At 42.0% G+C, this 21,810-nt stretch overlaps 1 protein-coding gene across 1 annotated transcript in view; it reads right to left on the reverse strand.

Annotated features, from left to right (window-relative positions):
* Window positions 1-2,103: 2,103 nt before the first annotated feature.
* ptdss2 (phosphatidylserine synthase 2) overlaps window positions 2,104-21,810 on the reverse strand; it is a 41,888-nt gene continuing 22,181 nt past the window's right edge. The window contains exons 4-12 of the mRNA XM_060914366.1: window positions 17,394-17,461; window positions 17,113-17,247; window positions 16,978-17,028; window positions 16,600-16,713; window positions 16,389-16,507; window positions 14,975-15,089; window positions 12,351-12,496; window positions 11,201-11,386; window positions 2,104-2,734 (exon numbers count right to left, since the gene is read on the reverse strand). Of these exons, the coding sequence (XP_060770349.1) occupies window positions 2,578-2,734; window positions 11,201-11,386; window positions 12,351-12,496; window positions 14,975-15,089; window positions 16,389-16,507; window positions 16,600-16,713; window positions 16,978-17,028; window positions 17,113-17,247; window positions 17,394-17,461 (1,091 nt within the window). The 3' untranslated portion in view covers window positions 2,104-2,577. The remainder of the gene's footprint in view (window positions 2,735-11,200; window positions 11,387-12,350; window positions 12,497-14,974; window positions 15,090-16,388; window positions 16,508-16,599; window positions 16,714-16,977; window positions 17,029-17,112; window positions 17,248-17,393; window positions 17,462-21,810) is intronic.

Raw genomic sequence — 21,810 nt, forward strand, 5'->3', positions numbered from 1 at the left:
GTCCATTTCTGCTAATCAGTAGTAGACATGAACAGTAACACACCCTCCACCACACACACTTCACTATATCCATGTAATATCCACATACAATTTAAAAAATAAACCAAAAAAAACCCACCACACTGTGCACAGGTGCAAGATAATGTTTCACAAAATGCATGATGAATGGCCTTGTAGGCTAGGTGGAGGAGTCCGAGGACTCGAGAAAATTTGTTCTGTGGCTAGAGCAGCAACAATCATGAAACAGAACTCCATGTGGAGGACCCCCCATACACCCCTGCAAGGTTGGTCCAGTAAGTCTAGCAAGACCACCGTTCTCTTCTCTTCATTTCTGCTTGTGCATGTATGTATGCATGTATGTATGTAGTGGAAAACACACTATGAGATAAGAATAACTCGTTTGTGTATAATCAGTGAGGTTCATGCTCATCCTGATTATTCTGAAGGGAAGTTACCTGAGAAACATAAATGTAACAAGAGCGCCAGGTCTCCTGAGAGTACAACAGTCCCTGTTTAACACAAAGAGAAAAACAATGGCCATGCTGTTGAAGTGTACGTATACAGTACCAGTGAAAAGTTTGGACACACCTACTCACTCTTAGGTTTTTCCTGTGTTGACCATTTTCTACAAATACCCAAGATATCAAAACTATGAAATAATTTATGGAACACACATGGAATTACGTAAACAAAAAGTGTTTAAAAATGCGTTTCATATTTTAGATTCTTCAAAAGTAGCCAGCGTCTGCCTCGATGACGCTTTGCACACTATTGGCGTTCTCTTAACCAGCTTCATGAGGTAGTCACCTGGAATGCTTTTCAATTAACAGGTGCCTCGTCAAAAGTTAATTAGTGCAATTTCTAGCTTCTTAAAATGTGCTTGAGATCAAAACAGTTAATTTAAAAAAAAAAAAAAAACCCCACCACTGTAACTAGCCCTGTTCAACAACTGTAGCAATCCATATTATGTCAAGAACTGCTCAACTAAGTAAAGAGAAACAACATCCATCATTACTTTAAGACACAAAGCATCTTTCTTAATAAAAATAAAGAAAAACCACTGAATTAGGTATCCAAACATTTGACTGGTATTCTGCATGTGTGTTCGTGTTCCAGTAAGCATAGCACTACGCAACAGCAGTACTCCAGGATCTTTAAAACGTGAAAGCCTAATAAACTAATAAAGAGTTCAATTCGAACAACATCTTGTGTCTTCTTGCATAGCAGCAAAAAGAGCAAAATTTAAAAGAAAAACAAAACCATGCCCCGGGAGCACACATTTACAAGCACGTGTCAATGGTCCAGTACAAACTGACTACACAAAAAGTAAACTGTACCTTCCCTCATCACTAGAATACATCTTAGTTCATGTCGGATACATCTTTTACACGTCATAAATGTTATGTACCTTAATTTAAAAAAAAAAGCACAAGGTAAAGACCACAGATAATAATTTAAAGCCAACTTTAAACACATTTCCTGATCATAGACATACATTAAAAAGGGACACAAGTTGTACCCTTGAGGTTGACATCCCAGTGGCAAGGAAACATACAGCTTAAAGTGCCATTCCATCACTGGATGTATTCTTTGGCATAAAATACAATATATTTTATGACATGACTAGACAGAGAAATCTTTTAGCTTCAAAATTATATATCAAACAATTTTGACAACGACAAGTATATTAATTTTGCGACCAAAGTCACCTACCCTTTTAATTTCCGCACGGTAGTGAAGCGTGATGTCATCGTCAGGTTCCCCTTCTTGTGTACCATGTCACGTGTGACGTGGCACAGATTATCAGCAATGGCGGATAGAATGCGATTGTCAGCTTCGGAAAAGAAGCGAAGGAAAATAGCAAGTGATGCCCAAAGGAGACGGTCGATGGTGAATATCGGCACAGCAATCGACAAGTGGAAATCGCGTTCTATCCGCCATTGCTGATAATCTGTGCCACGTCACACGTGACGTGGTACACAAGAAGGAGAACCTGACGATGACATCACGTTTCACTACCGTGCGGAAATTAAAGGGGTAGGTGACTTTGATTGCAAAATTAATATACTTGTCGTTGTCAAAAAATTATGTTTGATATATCATTTTGAAGCTAAAAGATTTCTCTGTCTAGTCATGTCATAAAATATATTGTATTTTATGCCAAAGAATACATCCAATGGTGGAATGGCACTTTAATACCTCCTTTCTTGTTTTATACAAGTGTATAAGGCATCTGGAAGAACAGAGCAGCATCTCCATACACATCCTGACACTCACTCACTCTCTCTCACACACCCCTGTTAAAGATAGACATGCTCTGCATCTTCAAGCTTCAATCAATAAAACATGAAAAAACCCCACCATCATTGAACAAATTTCGTGAAACACAATGACCGCCTGCTTGTCATGTAACATGAACTCACTGTTGCCCTGTGTGTTTTAACAGTGAGTGAGCATTGGAATGATTCAGACAGTCAGGGGGAGAAAGGACGACATACACACAATGTAAATCACATGATGCTTGACGCTTGAAGTGTGTGCCACAGCTGTGCATTGAGTGTTCCACCTCATCTTCACTCAAGACTTGCGAAATCGTACGGGATCCGGGTTTCCATCCAGTTTGCTGCGGCCAGATGTTACAGGGGTCTTGCTGCCGTTGCCAGGTGGCCGCTCCCGCTCGGCTGAGCCCTCCTGCTTACGCCTCCGTGTCTCTTTGTAACGGAGTGTGATGTCGCTGTAAAAACAGGAGAGGTCATTGCTCATGTAAAACATCACCCACCCAGCAATTCCTCACGAAACCGCGTTGGCATGGAAGGAGAAGAAATGAGGTTGTACATAGTGGGTGGAGCTAACCTCGAAGATAAAGGCCAACTTGACCAAGAAGAGGTTAACAAATTAAAAAGGAGACAGCTAAAGATGTGGACAGAGACAGAAAGAAAATGGACTTCTACAATTTTTTTTTGGGGGGGGGGGTTAAGAATCAGAGCGAGAGAAAGAAAAAGAATGCAAGGAAGTGCGACTATATAATGCCAGAGTTACACTTCTGCATTAGTTTCAGAGAAAGGACTATGGGTGAGCGCAGCCCACCGAGCAGACTTGGGACGAGTGGAATCAATTAGCAAATCTATCATCACATTGACCAAGTCTGAAGATTTTAAAATGTCTGAAGACGCCGTGTCTGCAGTTTTAGGGCGTATTCACACCTATGTTGTTTGGTCCGAACCAAATTTCCCTTGGTCCGGACCTTTTGGGTTGGTCTGAATACAAACCACCGAACTCTGGTCTGGACCAAACAAGCGGACCGAGACCGAGCTGCAAGGTCGGACCCGGTCCGGACCTTTTGGAGGTGTGAAAGCAGACTGGACCTAATCTGACAGTTTTGCTTTTTTGTACCTCGGGAGCTTCCGTCGTTTGTCGAGCATTATGGGAAACAGAGTCTTGACACTCCACCGCAAAGTGCAAACACTGTTTCGGTTGTCAAGGGAACCTTACAACAGTCGTTCAGTCATTCAGACCAGTGGTAGGCTAGACTACAGGGTACAAAAAATGAGTAGGGGGCAAACGTGGGCCGAGGAAGAAACGCGCACCCTTGTGGATATATGGGCAGATGTCCACATATCTGAGCTTTTGGAGAGAACACACAAAAATGCCGACGTGTTTGCTATATTCAGTGAGAAAATGAAGGAGAAGGGGTTCACGCGCTCCCCAGAACAATGTCGGCTAAAAGTGAAGAAACTCCGTCAGACCTACATTAAAATCAGGGACATTCTTTCAAAAAGTGGCGGTACTAGCGACGCAAAAAAGAAATTCATCTATTACGATGGATAAGGCGAATATCCCGACACATACCTCCTCCGTCTTGCGTGAAGAGCCAGAACTGTCACATCATGATGTGCGCTCATCAGCGCTATCCTCCGTAGCCGCCTTGCCCTTTGAAGTCGTCGTTGATAAATTACTTGTACAACAGTATAGTAATTGCACAATTGTGAAAACAGTAAAAACTGGAAAAAACATAGCTTTGATGACATTAAAAACAACAGCACGGAAAGCCTCCATGACTACTTTTGAATTTAACGCTTTGTGCGCGTGTCGTCTCTGACCAATAGCTGAACGGCCTCAGGGCGTGTGGCTTTGTTGACAGATTTTGGTCTGCTTACTAAAATGTACAGTGTGAAAGCGAACCGCACCAAAATGAAAAGAAAAAAAAATAAATTTGGTTCGGACCAAAGCAAGTGAACTATCGAACTATCCTGGTCTGAATACACCCTTAAGGTCCACGAAAGTAAACTGCGTTGTGTCTAATACGTTTCATTTTAAGCTCCCCCCCCCAATCGTATACAATCCTAAATAACCTGCTGTCTGACTTCAGAGCAACATTTCTGAACATTTTCTCTTGCAAAAAATGAAATGGCATGTTTATCAGGGCGACTCCAAGACTTTCACACATCTCCACTACTGCTCACCACAGAGCATATGCACATGTAGTTTAGTTTGTACAATTTTATTTCAAATTTATGACGACTTCAGTTACAACTACTAAATCATTAAATTTTTTTTTTTTATTCTTACAGTCTTTAGGAGACATGACTGGATGAGGACCTATCGCATGCAATCTCAAGCTTTCCATGGGTACGTGTGCGCATGTGGTGGTGGTGGGGTGTTTAAAACAAGTATTAAAATAGTTTCTTCTGAATTCATTTAAAAATAAATAAAAATCTGGTTAAAAATCTTGGTGTTTTCATTGATAGCAAGCTAAACTTTGACAGTCACATGAAAGCAATCACTAAATCAGCATTTTATCACCTAAAAAACATTTCCAAACTAAGAGGACTTGTATAAAAAAAAAAAAAAGATCTGGAAAAACTAATACATGCCTTCATCTCTAGTAGGGTTGATTACTGCAATGGCCTTTTCACAGGCCTGCCAAAAAAGACCATCAAACGACTTCAGCTGGTTCAAAATGCAGCGGCGAGGGTTCTCACACGAACAAAAAGAAGAGCGCACATTACTCCAATTCTAAGGTCCCTTCACTGGCTTCCAGTAAGCTACAGAATTGACTTTAAAGCATTGCTGCTGGTGTACAAATCTCTAAATGGTACAGGGCCCAATTACCTCTCTGATATGTTGCAGCAGCCTAACCCAATCAGATCTACCAGATCGCAGCAGCAAAATTTACTGGTAAAACCTAGCCTGGGCCCGCCCATCCTAAGTGTGACGCAACACGGGGGGCTGTTGCGAACTTAGTCTGGCAAGGCAAGCTATCTCCAGCTCTTCCAAGCTCCCGAAAAATCGGGAGCCAATCAACTTTGAGCATCTCCAACAGCCCTGGGTAGAGGCGTGTTCAAGGCAGTGACGTAGTAGAACTGCGACTGGAAGCCATAGATTGTTTACAGAATCTATGCCGGAAGCGCTTCATTCACTAGAAACATTACGAACATGGAGCAGCGGCAAGCCTTTGACACAGCGGTAGATGCTGTATTGAAAGCATTCAACGGGAAGTTCTCACTGAAAACGGAGCAAAGAGCAGCCCTGGAGGTATTTATCTTCTTCCTGTTACTCAAGCAGTTTCCGTCGCGTCACATGCGTCAGAGGAAAGAGTGATGTGATTGGTTTAAGCTTCGTCACAGCCTTTTCTGGCTTCGACCAGTAGCAAACTGAGGCATTTCAGGGAGGCGGGTCAACCATGCGCTTTGGGAAACAGTTGGGCTTAATATCTTTGCCAGACCAATGCTCGCAGAGCTTTGAAGTTGCGTTAGCCAGACTAGGTAAAACCTGTTGTTAAAACAAAGTGTGGTGAAGCAGCTTTTAGCTACTATGCAGTACAGCTATGGAACCAACTGCCAGAGGACATCAGAAATGCTCCTGCTGTTGGCAGCTTCAAATCTAGACTAAAGACCAAGCTGTTTTCAGATGCTTTCTAACTGATATCATCTTTACACGTTTTAAACTTTACTTAACTTTTATTCCATTTTATTCTGCTGTTTTTTTTTTTACTTCATTTTATTGTATTTCTACTATTGTTTAATTCTTATTTTTCCCTCTCTTCTTCCCCCTTTATTTTATGTAACTTTATTTTCTATTTACTGTTTTGCTTTTACCTCTGTAAAGCACACTGAACTGCCACTGTGTATGAAATGCGCTATATAAATAAACTTGCCTTGCCTAAATAAATAAATAATAATAAAAAAAAAAAACCCTCCTGTAACCGGTTACTTGCAAAAAGCCAAGCACTCAAACCGCATACTCTGATGAAAAGCTACTTAACTAAATGAGGATGGATGCAGAATTGCAAAGAAAAAAAAAAATAGAATTTGCTTCTGGTTGTGATTCATTCATTCTTCGCATCAGATTCAGCGACCCAGACAATAATACAAAGAAATAAAAAGATCCACTAAGCTAGAAGCAGCAGTCAGCTCCGTCTGAACAGACTACAGTTAAAAAACACTGACTGTTAAAGAATCAAGGCAAAGACTGAGTGCCATACGCCAAACAATTTAGTACGTGAACGCTTGCAGACAATGTTGCAGAAGTTTAAATCTGGCCTATCCGGCATGCAGGGGAGGAGCAGCCTGGTGAGAATGACAGATGAAGGTGATATTGGCACAACAACCAGCTGTCACTCTCCACCTACCTCTCCCTCACTGCACGTGGACATTACCGCTGACACACGCGAGAGAGAGAGAGAGAGAGAGAGAGAGAGAGAGAGAGAGAGAGAGAGAGAGAGAGAGAGAGAGGCCATCAGCGCAGCACACAGAAAGGCAGCACAGTGCACAAAAACAGCCAATAGAAAATGAGAAACATACAAAACAAGCACGACACCACTGAAAAAGAACCATTAAAAATTAGACATGGAACAAATAAAAAAGTGATCCGAATTCTGTGTGTGTTGCGTTGTGCTTCTTTCAGGATGTGCATTTACTTGAGTATATGACAAACAAGGGCAGAGTAGGGCCTGTATTAGGGTGCATCAGTTGCCCCCTAAAAATGAAAAGTTCCTCCGATCATGATGCATTTTTGTTTTTATGTTCCTTTTGGTAAGAAAAACACACTGGGTGAAATATTTTGACAAAATTCAAAAGTTTAATGGTGGCACCAGGAGCTCAAAGTTATGGAAAAAGCTGCCATTTTATGACTTTTATGACAAAATTTCGATCACTTTTCATGAAACATTATGGCACCTTATAGAGTATACCAAATATCTTAGATACACATTTTTAGTCCATATTCTAAATATATTATCAAGCACAGTTTGAGTTTTAGCTGTTCATTGAATCATTGTTCAACTACTTTTAAACAATACAAATGTATTATGAATCACATTAATGCTTCTGGGGCGGCACGGTGGTGTAGTGGTTAGCGCTGTCGCCTCACAGCAAGAAGGTCCTGGGTTCGAGCCCCGGGGCCGGCGAGGGCCTTTCTGTGTGGAGTTTGCATGTTCTCCCCGTGTCCGCGTGGGTTTCCTCCGGGTGCTCCGGTTTCCCCCACAGTCCAAAGACATGCAGGTTAGGTCAACTGGTGACTCTAAATTGACCGTAGGTGTGAATGGTTGTCTGTGTCTATGTGTCAGCCCTGTGATGACCTGGCGACTTGTCCAGGGTGTACCCCGCCTTTCGCCCGTAGTCAGCTGGGATAGGCTCCAGCTTGCCTGCGACCCTGTAGAAGGATAAAGCGGCTTGAGATAATGAGATGAGATGAGATGAGATTAATGCTTCTCAGTCCCTTGCAAAGGTTCTTAACATCTCTGGGTCACAAGGAATCAATAAATGGATTGTGATTCAAACCTTACGCGAAAACAAAATAAGCGTTTTTTGGCAAAAAATGAACCTCATGGTGCCGCCATTATAGTGGAGCGGATAGCTGGTAAAATATTTCACTTGGTGAGCAAAGCACCAAATTTTGCATGAAACTGTCTGCATGTACCTGACCAAAAATCATCGTTGGCCACTCAAGTTTCCACCATTTTCAAGATGGCTGCCATGATTTTCAAAATGGTGTCATTTTTACAGTTTTCGCCTACTAGTTTTATTATATATGTACCATTTTTAATTTAAATTCTTTTCTTTTGCTAATATCTACCTCAAGATGACTCCCCATAGCCATAATAGTTATTTTGTACAAAACTAACGTGAATACGCACTGTGCATGCGCAAGACATTCCAGAAATACAGACTTTTTTTTTTTTTATAAATAGCAGTTTACACTAAGGTGGTGTTTACATTAGACCGTATCCGTATAGTTTTCGTTGCAGATGCACTGTCCGTGCACATTAAAACGCCGGGAAATGACTCCACAGGCGGAACAGTTTGAATCCGCCAGGGCCCACGTATTCAACCCAGTACGTATCTGATCCGGTGCTGTGTAAACATTGAGGAACGAGGATACGCAGTGCTGAGCTCTAGCTGACGTCGTCATTGGACAACGTCACTGACATCCACCTTCCTGATTAGCTGGCGTTGGTCATGCCACGTTGGTCATGTGAATGAGCAATACAGGAAGTGTGTTGAGGAAGTCATTAAGTGAATGAGCAATACAGGAAGTGTGTTGAGGAAGTCATTAAGTGAATGAGCAATACAGGAAGTGTGTTGGTTACCGTAGCATTAAATAGTCTTGTTGTAAATCGCAAAAAACGGCCGTTCTGCGAGGTGAAGAGTGTACCGAACACTGTTAGATCCTTCTAGCATAAACACGAAGGCCATACACGGTGTAAAAAAGGCATCATTGTAGTACCAGTACCGCCGATAACAGACTGGCATACTTCATTTTTTACAACGACATCCTTCCACTTGCAAGTGGTGAGTGACTTGCGCATGCCCGATATGCACTGGGATCATGTGACGTGCCGTCTAATTAGTCATGTGATTAGCGTATCCATGTATTGGCGTTGCTGTGTGCACGGGGAACGGTTTTGTTGCGGGCACAGAAATTGTGTGTGTACGCGAATCGTTTTAAAAACGTTAATCTGATGATCCGCTGATTCGAAATAATGTAAACAGGGCCCAAGACTCCGCAGATCTAATCTTCTGAGCAGTTACAACTACAGAGAGCAGTGCAAGACAGTCCTGATTTAAAGCATTTACAGTTGCCAGAACAGTTTATTCTACATCCACACTTGACCAGTTCCTGACATGATGCTGCTATAGGTGCTACTGACGTCCAATACGGCACCCAAACCCCATCATTTTTTGTCCAACCCCAACTTGATGGTGATGGCAAGTCCTACGTTTTACAAAGTGACTGACCCCATGCGTGTCCAGCCTGTAGAATTGATCTTTTGATGTGTTCGACTAGGGCAGCTCTGGATGGCGGGATGTTGTTATAAGGCCGTTGTTTGCGGGCAAAAAGATCAAGACGAGTCTCATTAACTTTCGTTGAAATGCTTGACTGATCATACATGATGACAACAAATTCCTCAATGACATCAATGTCTTGCTCTGTCAAAGAGTCACATGGTTTGCTTAGACTACGGAACGTTTTTGTGGCGTTGTCACACACATTCCAGGCCTGCCATGCTGTCTTTTTCCCTTTTCCAACAAACGCGGAAACGGTATCACAACCCGTGAATGCATGGAAAAAAGGCAATGCCTTTGATCTTGGACCCAGGTTTGCTACAATGGTATGAATTGGTAACCATCTCATATCTTTCCCTTTTCCGAATGTTATCCATAACTGTTCTAAACAAAAATCATCAAACACAGACACACCAATTACAACAACATCTGTGTCGGAGGAAACGATATTGACGGATTTACAACCACTAATCGCTGCATGCTTTGCATGCAGAAACATCCTAGTATCGGCCTCTTCGTGAGTACAGGGTGTCAATTTGGATACGACGTCATGACCTGTATATACGGGGCGGATCGTAATGTATTTGGGAGACTTTTGCCGCTTTTCCGCTACAAACGCGGCTGAGTTGGGCTGAGTCGAGCTGAGTGGGGCTGTTGGAGTTGCATTTCGACTACAACTGCGCTGAACCGTGCTGGCTGGAAGTGGGTGGACACATTGGGTGGAGTTAGCGAAAGTGGGTGGACGTCACGTGATGTGGGTGGACGTCACGTGATGTCGTTAGGCGGCGCAAACAGTGACCGTGATCTTTTAAGCGGTAGTCTCACGACCCGGATAGTAAACAATAAACATGGAGGACATTGAGTCGTTAGTGTTGCTGGTCTTGGTGCTGTGGCTTGTTGTCACCGACAACGCCAACAGATACTGGCAAGAGCGTATAGATGAGGCGAGGCGCATAAGGCTTCATAATTCTCGTAATTCGTAATAATTCTTCCGGGTTTACAGATCCCAGCGTGCTCGCGGGGTGTGTGTGGGCATGTGAGGACACTCCTCCTCACCAATCAGTGCACAGGGGAGTGTCTGCTCACGCCCCTAGCCCCACTCAGCTCGGTTTGGCTCGCTTCAGCCCTACTCCAAAACCGTGCGAGTTTTGGGTGCTAAGCAGGGCTGAAGCGAGCTGAGTCGTGCTGCTCTGAGATAGTCGAAATGCGAGCCATGTCAGGCTGAAGTGAGCTGAAAAAGGGTAGTGGAAAAGGGCCATTTGTATCAATAATGAACAAAGCTTACACTGAACCCCATGCCGAGTTTAACGGCAGTAAATTGCACCATTGTGCCCTAGAAGTGTTTGCAATTTACTCTTTGGAGAAGATAAAATAACAGTTTCTTAGTTGCCCATTTGAATCAAACTTTTATCATGCTCCTGGACAGTTTCGATCCAGGTTGAATTATTTTGAAAGAATAGTCATAACTTCACTCACATAACCAAAGCCTTCTACATTAAAATTGTGAAAATCCGGCCAAAAAAAAAAAAAAAACGACCACGATAAAGATACATGTCCATATTTCAGAAATTTGGTTGTTGAAAATGACGCCATTTTGAAAACGGCGGCGGCCATCTTTAAAATGGCGGAAATCGCAATGGCCAATGATTGTTTTGGAAACAGTATGGTTTGATCTACGTGTGCGCCAATTTTCATGCTTTGCTCACCAAGTGAAATATTCTGGTGAAAATTTCATGTTAGCCGCTACACTATTAGACTTTTGAATACGGTCAAAAAATTTTACAGGATGTCTTTATTGGTGAAAAGGAACACCCAAACAAAAATGCATCAGATTTTATGAAAGTGAGGGCAACTGATGCACCCTAGCCTGTATGCCTTGTCCCTCTGCTGGTCTGCTTACTGCACTCACTCACCGGATAAAGAAGCGCCACAGTGTCCACGTGAGGATGAGGACAATGCCGAGGATCCAGCACTGTGTGACAAAGAAGGGGATCGGTAGCATGATTGTGTTGGGGTCATACTTCACTACAATCAGAAACTCCGTTACAGTGATGGCTGCCACAAGCCACGCCTGCTGACCCAGCTTCTTATGGAACCTCCTGAAAGATCAGAAGCACGGCATGAGATTTTCCCTTTGTAAAACGTTTTAAAAAAAATAAAAATAGAGTTTAAATTTCCACAAACTTGGATAAAATTGACTGCTTTTAGACTCAAAACCTAAACAAAAAACGTGCATGGGTACATAATATTAACTAACATTATTTACTACATTGCAAAAGAAAGTAAACATTTACATTATTTACTATGAAGCTTGCATATTTAAAAAAAAAAAAAACCCACTAATACAACTATTCACCGCTTTGTTGTTTTTACTTATGATGCACTTGCATGCCACAGCCTCAGCTAGAATACTAGCACAGGAGGTGGAACCTTCTGAACAGACAAGCAAACCAAAGTCTGATTGGTTGGATGTGGGTGGTCCATTATTTGGTTGTTTTCTTCGAATCTTTCCACACAGACTGGCAATTTCACCATGCACAAATAATTTTAAATGACTGCTATCAAGGGGCGGCACGGTGGTGTAGTGGTTAGCGCCGTCACCTCACAGCAAGAAGGTCCTGGGTTCGAGCCCCGTGGCCGGCGAGGGCCTCTCTGTGTGGAGTTTGCATGTTCTCCCCGTGTCCGTGTGGGTTTCCTCCGGGTGCTCCGGTTTCCCCCACAGTCCAAAGACATGCAGGTTAGGTTAACTGGTGACTCTAAATTGACCGTAGGTGTGAATGTGAGTGTGAATGGTTGTCTGTGTCTATGTGTCAGCCCTGTGATGACCTGGCGACTTGTCCAGGGTGTACCCCGCCTTTCGCCCGTAGTCAGCTGGGATAGGCTCCAGCTTGCCTGCGACCCTGTAGAACAGGATAAAGCGGCTACAGATAATGAGATGAGAAGCTGATTTAAAAAGTCTAAACATATATATTACCATAAGTCCAGTCAACTCTGCTCTTTTAAACTGCATATAAAGCCTAGCACTGAAAAAGTAAATAAATTATTCCAAAGACTGTAACTGACGGGTCATCCATGAAGTCGTAGATTTCCCTCATGGCCACTCCACCCACGTTAACGAAGAACACGAGTCTGAGCAGCACCAGGTAATGCTCGGGTGGCATCCATAACACAAACTTCAAATAGAAAGTGTTCAGCTCCGCCAGCAGGAACTAGAAAGAGTGAAGAGGAATCATTTACACACACACGTTCAAAATAATAGGAGTGTGTTTAAAAACGTGAGTAAAGCTCAAAATCCTTATAATAGTTTTTATTTCCATGCATTGGGAACAATGCACATTATATTCTACATCAAAACATGAAGAAAAATGTATCAATATTTTAATTACTTTACAGAAAATGAAGAAAAATGAACATTGGGCTGTTCAAAAAAAATAGCAGTGTCTGCATTTTTCATTACAAACTCCAAATATTTACTGTATAAACTGAAAATCTTAAGGATTTAGAATTCCTGTGAATCACTAAACTAATATTTAGTTGTATAACCACGGTTTCTGAGAACTTCTGGCACCTGTGAACAGGTATTCCAGCCCAGGATGACTTGACAACATTCCACAATTCCTCTGCATTTCTTGGTTTTGCCTCAGAAACAGCATTTTTGATGTCACCCCACAAGTTTTCTATCGGATTAAGGTCCGGGGATTGGGCTGGCCACTCCATAACTTCCATTTTGTTGGTCTTGAACCCTGATGCTGCTCGCTTACTGGTGTGTTTGGGGTCGTTGTCTTGTTGAAACACCCATTTCAAGGGCATTTCCTCTTCAGCATAAGGCAACATGACCTCCTCAAGTATTCTGATATATGCAAACTGATCCATGATCCCTGGTATGCGATAAATGGGCCCGACACCATAGTAAGAGAAACATTCCCATATCATGATGCTTGCACCACCATGCTTCACTGTCTTCAGAGTGTACTGTGGCTTGAATTCAGTGTTTGGGGGTCGTCTGAAAAACGGTCTGCGGCTCTTGGACCCAAAAAGAACAATTTTACTTTCATCAGTCCACAAAATGTTTTTCCATTTTTCTTTAGGCCAGTCGATGTGTTCTTTGGCAAATTGTATCCTCTTCAGCACGTGTTTTTTTTTTAACAGTGGAACTTTGCGGGAGCTTCTTGCCGATAGATTAGCTTCACACAGGCGTCTTCTAATTGTCACAGTACTCACAGGTAACTTCAGACCGTCTTTGATCACCCTGGAGCTGATCATTGGCTGAGTCTTTGCCATTCTGGCTATTCTTCGATCCATTCGAATGGTAGTCTTCTGTTTTCTTCCACGTCTCTCTGGCTTTGCTGTCCATTTTAAAGCACTGGAGATCATTTTAGCTGAGCAGCCCATCATTTTCTGCACTTCTTTACAGTATACGTTTTACCTCTCCAATCAACGTTTTAATCAAAGCACGCTGTTCTTCTGAACAATGTCTGGAACGACCCATGTTTCTCAGGTTTTCAGAGAGAAATGGATGTACAACATGTGCTGGCTTCATCCTTAAATTAGGGCCACCTGACTGACATCTGTTTTTTCACAGAATGAATGATCTCACTAATTGAACTCCACACTGCTATTATTTTGAACACGTCCCTTTCACTTAATTATTCGATTACACAGACTCAGGAGCATGCATATCATGAATGTTGGGTCTGTTGGTTTTCTATGACTCTACTACACCTACTGGTAAATTATTTGCCATGTAGTAATATAATTTCCACCAAAAACAGTGATTGATCTGGTTAGTCGTGTTGGACTGCTATTATTTTGAACAAGTGTATATTATATATTTCAGTGATATAACCGAACTGCCCTTTAAATATTCATATAGAAGCTGGACATTTCCACTGCTGTCAAGCTATAAAATTTATACATCCATTCCTGCGCATCAACATTTTAAGCTGTCAAATAAAATGTTTCAAATTAAACATTAACTGTGTGTTGATATATCATCAGTAACCAAAACAGGTAATCAACCACCGCTGAGGTCAGAAACAGCCATGGGACATTCAGTAGCACATTTTGCAGCTCTGATTTTCATACTAGCTGGTAATGACCAAACTACTCTCTTCATATAAACCAGGGCAGAGTCCATTTGTCTGTGTGCGTTTTTGAGGCATGATGACACCCGGGGAAGTAATCTTAACCGAGATGTTGTTCCTGTATTTTGTTTATTTAACTGAATTCCTACAGGGTGCTATTTGGCAACATCTTGATTAAATTGTCTAACATTTTTATTGGTGAAAATAACCCGGTTCCACACTGACCAGGTGGCACGGTGGTGTAGTGGTTAGCACTGTCGCTTCACAGCAAGAAAGTTCTGGGTTCGAGCCCAGTGGCTGACGGGGGCCTTTCTGTGTGGAGTTTGCATGTTCTCCCCGTGGGTTTCCTCTGGGCGCTCTGGGTTCCCCCCTCGCAGTCCAAAGACACACGGGTTAGGCTAACTGGTGGCTCTAAATTGACCGTAGGTGTGAATGAGTGTGTGAATGGTTGGTTGTGTGTCAGCCCTGCGATAACCTGGCGACTTGTCCAAGGGTGTACCCCGCCTCTCGCCCATAGTCAGCTGGGATAGGCTCCAGTTTGCCCGCGGCCCTGCACAGGATAAGCGGTTACGGATAATGGATGGGATGGATGGACACACTGACCATGAAGATGATGCCAAGCACTGCCAGCCACCGGCGCAGGTTAGACGCTGGTCTCCACTCGAACTTCACCCAGCTGTACGGAGTGAACTGGAATGCGATGCGCTTTATCTTTCCCCTGTAATTAAACCCCAACACCACATACCAGTACATCAGGTTCTAATCAAAAGGACATGCTTCTTCCGCCCCCTCCCCCCAAAAAAAATAAACATTTATTTTCCTGCAAGTGGAATTCCTACTAAATGCCAGTTCAGTTTCTTTTGTCCATAGACAAAAGAAAAAGGTCATTCAGAGCTAACCAAAAAGGCACTGAAACCAACATCCATGATTACATTTCTACGGAGATTTTCGAGAATTAAAGAGCTGCTGGTTTACTGGGGGGGACTCAAGGCTGCTCCACATAAAATCCAGGAGCAGAAATTATTTCTTCACGCTTACTCACTATAGCTACACAAGTTAAACTGATTTTTAATGAACATCGTAGCTGTCAACACTAGGGTGCATCAGTTGCCCCCTAAAGAGTTCCTCTGATCATGAGGCACTCTCATTGTGAAAAGTAAGTCACATGTACATGGACTGGCATTTAATGTTGTATTTGTTCCTTTCTATTTGTTTTTTGTCTGTTCATATTCTTTTTGGGGGAGTAAAGTCAGTTTAAAAATGCCGTTAAACGCATAGGCCTATACGCCAAGTTTAATGACCTTGAGGTTATCAGAGGTCATATGTCGCTTTACAAATGAAAAATGAATTCAGCACCCAAACATTAAACAAACAAGGCCATTTGCTAACTTCATTAATCATTTTAGTACATTTCATTCTTTAGAAAGCTGAGAAACTGGCTTCAGCTGAGACGTTTACAGGCCCAAAGTTCAATGACCTCTAGAGGTCAACAGAGGCCAGATAGAGCTCGGCATCTTGCAGATTTGAATTCGGCACACCCAAATTGACAAAATGAGACTGTTTGCCGACTTTGTCTCAAAAATGCCTTTAACTCCTTAAATAAGCACTTTTTTGAATTTTGGTACCAGTCTATTATAGCTGCTGCTACATCCAATCAACAACTGTCACAATAACAACGTGTACGGACACATTCCAAGGGCACTCTGCACGTGGTCCCAGCTCGACCATATAAACCTAATCCCCAGATTGACCTGTACCGTTCTACACTCCCTAGACTCTATTTGAAATTTACCTTTGCAAAGATAGGGGCAAAACATTTAAAAAAAAAAAAAAAAAAAAAAATCATAAACGCAATGGATAATTTTAGTCATGAACAAAGAGCCTACAGCCTGAAGAGACCCATTTAGAACTACTATTCCTTGAAACCCAGAACGTGATCAAATACAATTCAAGCATCTCAGTGAGGTATCAGAGGATATACAAGTCCAAGTTCTTTAAATTGTCCTGCAGTGCTTACTTGTATGTAGGAATGTTCCACAGGCCTTGCCACTGGTACGGCTTCATCGAAAGCCAGCCAAGCGTCTTCATGCCGCAGTATATACCCAAACCATTACACACAAGCACATCCATAATCCACTGTGCAAGAAAGAACGGAAGAAAGTGAGGGAAAAACAGGAATCTCAAGTGTGTAACAAAAAAGAGGGAGAAAAATGAAAAGGAATACTCACATGGTCCCACCAGCACTCAGAGAAGTTTGGCAATTGGTGCTCCAGACTGTACTCCAAAAACTCAAACATCACACTGATTATCATACACATCCACCAGTCTCGGATCATAAGTGTCTGACAAACAGGAATGATGGCACGGGTATAAGCACAATAAATACTTAAAAAAAAAATTAAATAAATTTACTACATCTGAGTTATGTTCCAGCTGTTTTTCAGTAAACTTTCTAGTTCATTAAAAAGACAATAAGCTGCTGTACAAGTGCCTACAAGACCCATGTGAAATAAACTGAAACCAGTTTAAACCTGGGGGTGGGAAGATGGGGCAGTGGAGCACACCAGCTCGCAACACATGACTGAAAACCCAAGACGTATACCCACCTTAATGTACCAACCAAGGAAATGGGCAGGAACAAAGCCATCCATTTTGTCCTGTAACAGCAAACACAAATTAGCAAAGCACTGTTTGTTTAGGATTGTGTGTGTATCCGAGAGAGAGAGATTGAGATTTGTTACCCAGATGTTGTGAAAGGGGTCAGTGCTGTTTCCGGGATCATAGATAAGACAGTTTCCTCCATAGTCCCTCTCTGGCAGAGGAACACCCAACTTCGGGTCGATGTACTTCATAAACAGCCGTCCGTCCTGCACCGTCTGCAACACATACAATACGGGCTTTCAAAAAATAAACTGGAAGGGTGGCACTGGATTCTTTATGCATATAACAGCATCTGTATTATTTTAAATTACATCAGCAACTTTGTGTGAGTGAGTGAATATAGGCATGACTCTAGACCCACTTGGAAAAGAATGAAGATGAGGAACAGTTCATAGACAACGCTGACACAGAGCCAGAAGCGCCAATATGCTGAAAACAGAAGAGACATGTTATGACATGGCTCTAAATGTGCACACACACACACAAACAAATGCATGGGTGCAAGTATAAAATTTTCAAAAACCTGAAAAGTCTGACAAGGTCAGACATGCATTGGGGGGGGGGGGGGGGGGGGAGCCCCCCCTTAGGGCTCGAAAAAAAATTTAAATTACAAGTTAAAATGGTTGTCTCTCATGCAAACATTTATAATATTAATAGTTATATGATTTGCATATTCACATCAAATGTTTAATACATTATCAATTCATCTGAAATATTTCAAAACATCTAGCAACTACTAATGTTGAAACAACCATTTTTAATATGACTTTTGCTGTGATACCTTTTTTACAATATATACACTGGAATAGCGGTGTTGATTTGGTCGAACAACATGCTACATGCATTAAACATATCACACACGTATAACACCGTGAAACAACGGGCTAGTCAGGACCGCTCATCGGTGAGCGGCGTATAAATTGAATGAGGTTTGTGGCGAAGACTAGATGAAAAGATTTGTCTTGTGCAGAGACTGTACCGCAGTAACCCAGTAATACGCTGAGAGTGAGACAGTGAGAGGGCCACCCCCGAAAATATATCAACGGATTTACACGATTTGGAAAAATGACTTTCAGAACTGAAAAAAACGGAGCTTCCGGCACATGCCGGAAAACTTGCACCCATGCAAATTGTACCCTTATATAGATACTGTGCATCATTCATGAAACTTCAGTAGGGCTACAACAGCTAATCAACAAAATAGAATTGAAAAAAAAAAAATTTCATTATCGATTAGCTGAACTGTTATGAAGTTTTATAACTTCATAACAGTTCATAAAATGTGTTTTACGAAGCGCACACACTGTGGCGTGTGCTACGTCACTTCATAAAACACATTTGACTGAAATGGTGGCCGGGGGACGGGACCACACAGTACAACTTTTTCTACAGTATGGAAATTCTTTACAGTACATCAACCTGCTGGTCTCCTGATATAGCTTGTGTTTTAACGTGAGTAACACTGGAAGTGTGAGGTCCCTGCTTTAACCATCCCATCCCTTGAACCAGCCATGTATCGAGTTTTCTGACCTTATTCAGTTTTCTGGCTGCATCACACATTTATGGTCACAGCTCTTTGTTAATCTATAAGAAAATATTTCACACTACTTTGGTGAAATAATATAGTTTGTCTGACAACTCAATAGGTTGAAAATGAGTATGGTCTAATTATTAGTCTACAAAATGAGTTATGTTGAGGAGTTTCAGGCAGCAAGTAGTGAAGCTATTTGAATCAATTAGCTTGTAAGGAATTCAACTGTTTTTCTGACCAAGGAGCTCCAATTTATTTAAAAAAAAAAAATCAAGTAAAAATGAAGTAAAATCAAGCCTCCATCCTGCTTTTGGTTTAAACAAATGCAATTCCAAACACTTGATTCACTGATCTCAGGCATAGTAAGATGCAAAACTTTGGGAGTCGATTCCGCACACCGACAACAATTCACTTCATGCACACATACAGCAAGCAAAATTAATTTGCCGTTGGAGAGTTTTCAGTGAGCGAAACAGGCAGTGGATATTTATTTCTTTATTTTGAATTTGTCTAGTCGAAATTTGAAAACAGACACATGGTAGGAAAAGTGTGGAAAGTGATTAAAAATAAGCAGAAAAAGATGTACATAAGATTAGGCATGTAACAATTTGCCCAATTCATTATTTGATTTCCCCATGGTATTTTTGAAAATTTTAATTTTAACCCAAAAAAGGCAACATTTTCCTATCCTTTAACTTCAAAATCTCATCTCATTATCTCTAGCCGCTTTATCCTTCTACAGGGTCGCAGGCAAGCTGGAGCCTATCCCAGCTGACTACGGGCGAAAGGCGGGGTACACCCTGGACAAGTCGCCAGGTCATCACAGGGCTGACACATAGACACAGACAACCATTCACACTCACATTCACACCTACGCTCAATTTAGAGTCACCAGTTAACCTAACCTGCATGTCTTTGGACTGTGGGGGAAACCGGAGCACCCGGAGGAAACCCACGCGGGCACGGGGAGAACATGCAAACTCCACACAAAGGCCCTCGCCGGCCCCAGGGCTCGAACCCAGGACCTTCTTGCTGTGAGGCGACAGCGCTAACCACTACACCACCGTGCCGCCTAACTTCAAAATATTCTTGTTAAATTTAAAAAAAAAAAAAAAAAAAAAAAAAAAAAAATAATTTACCCATATTTGTTAAGATTGGCATGAAATACAACAGCCTATTAACGAAATTTTGTACTAAAACTGAAAATAAATAGCACTTTTAAAGTATGAACATTTGTACTACCTCCATTTGATTGTCTTTTCTTTAGCTTTCAGCAGTCTGAAAAGAGAGCTCCGATTTCTTGTTAAAGCTATTTGTACAATCACAACACGTCTTTCCATTTTAGATTTTTTTTGTGGCATTAGAGCTGTGTTAATTCCACCTATGGTGAAGTCACGTACAAGAGAAGGAATGCACATTATTATACATACAGGACACTCTTGCCATGAAATAAAAACATGTTCTATTCCCCTCTAGGCAGCATGGTGGTGTAGTGGTTAGCGCTGTCGCCTCACAGCAAGAAGGTCCTGGGTTCGAGCCCAGCGGCCGGCGAGGGCTTTTCTGTGTGGAGTTTGCATGTTCTCCCCGTGTCCGCGTGGGTTTCCTCCGGGTGCTCCGGTTTCCCCCACAGTCCAAAGACATGCAGGTTAGGTTAACTGGTGACTCTAAATTGAGCGTAGGTGTGAGTGTGAGTGGTTGTCTGTGTCTATGTGTCAGCCCTGTGATGACCTGGCGACTTGTCCAGGGTGTACCCCGCCTTTCGCCCGTAGTCAGCTGGGATAGGCTGCAGCTTGCCTGAGACCCTGTAGAACAGGATAAAGTGGCTGGAGATAATGAGATGAGATTCCCCCCTAGTAGGTTTCATTCATTTGGTTGGATAGCATGCAATATTGTTAGCATATCGCTTAACCTACATGCATTACATCACTCTACCCAATGGAGAATGAGCGTTGAATATGGGTTACGATATTACATGGTTGTCAAGACATGACATCACATGTCAGAGCTGATGCGAATCTCCAGTGAGAAAGTTTGTTTGCCGGGAAAGAGAAAGACGTGTTGAACACGCGAAAGGCTTCCAAAACGTCATTAGATATTCTTCACACATATTTACGAGGGGGGGGGGGGGAGAATAAAAGAAACCCATACTAACAGTACGTTGGTATGTTAGCTGAATACCAACATACCAGTATTCAGCTAGCAATATTGGCTAGCTGAATGGAATATATCCATCACTCAACACCAGCCAATATTATTTAAATTATTCCACCCTCTTCTGTCTAAACAATGCAATTACAGCTAGGAAAAACTAAAATTATACAGCCTGATAACAACGGAGACAATTTATTTCATCAATTCCAATGGTCATAATTTGTACTGCGATTTATCATACGACATACCGTTACATGCCTAACCATCACCTTGCATTAGTACACGTCTCATTTGGTTGACGTGAACACTTGTATGTTGTGTTGTATTATAATTAGTGGCTTAATTAAGCTCCTTCATTTTAATTAAATTAAAATAAATGCATTTGATAGTTTTTTTTAAATATACAATGAATTGATTAATTGAAAAAAATCAGATTAATCGATTATCAAAAATCAGTACTTGTTAACCATAAGCCTCACTAAAAACATCAAGAAATGTATGGAAAAATATTCATCATCCTTGAATAAGTTCATATTTATGCATTGATGAATCCTAATTTAGACTCTGCGTTGAAAAGATCCAAAAACAGGTGTAGACACGGGGTCTGTAACCTGATCTGCCACTCCATCATCACTTCACTGCCCATGCTCTGTCCATCTCCTGCTTTAGGGCAATGTGGCTTGTCTTTCCTCTGGAGCTGCTCTTTTCCCCCCAGGCTGCTCGGTTGCCATGCTACTTGCAGGTTGAATAAGTAAGCAGGTTCATATTTACACACCTGGGGGATAGAGTTGCACTCATCTCCCTGCACACTCTCTCGGGAAGCTCTTTTGGAAGAAACCCGTTCCAGAGTGAACCCCATGGAGCACCCCTATGGCTTTGGGCACTGGGAACAGGCTCGAACGACAAAGACCATCTCCATTTCTAAAATCACAAAACAATGGAATCTCTCCACTCTTGAGCACCTGGTCCATCAGGTTTCCCCTCAATGACACTTAAGTTAGAGAACAGGATTGTGGGTTTTTTTTAAAAGCACAGTGACAGCAGTTCTGGTTTATCAGGATGAACAGGTCTGCTTTTCAAAGCGACACTTCCATGA

Source organism: Neoarius graeffei, chromosome 2 (assembly GCF_027579695.1).
Source record: "Neoarius graeffei isolate fNeoGra1 chromosome 2, fNeoGra1.pri, whole genome shotgun sequence".
NCBI classification, from domain to species: domain Eukaryota; kingdom Metazoa; phylum Chordata; class Actinopteri; order Siluriformes; family Ariidae; genus Neoarius; species Neoarius graeffei.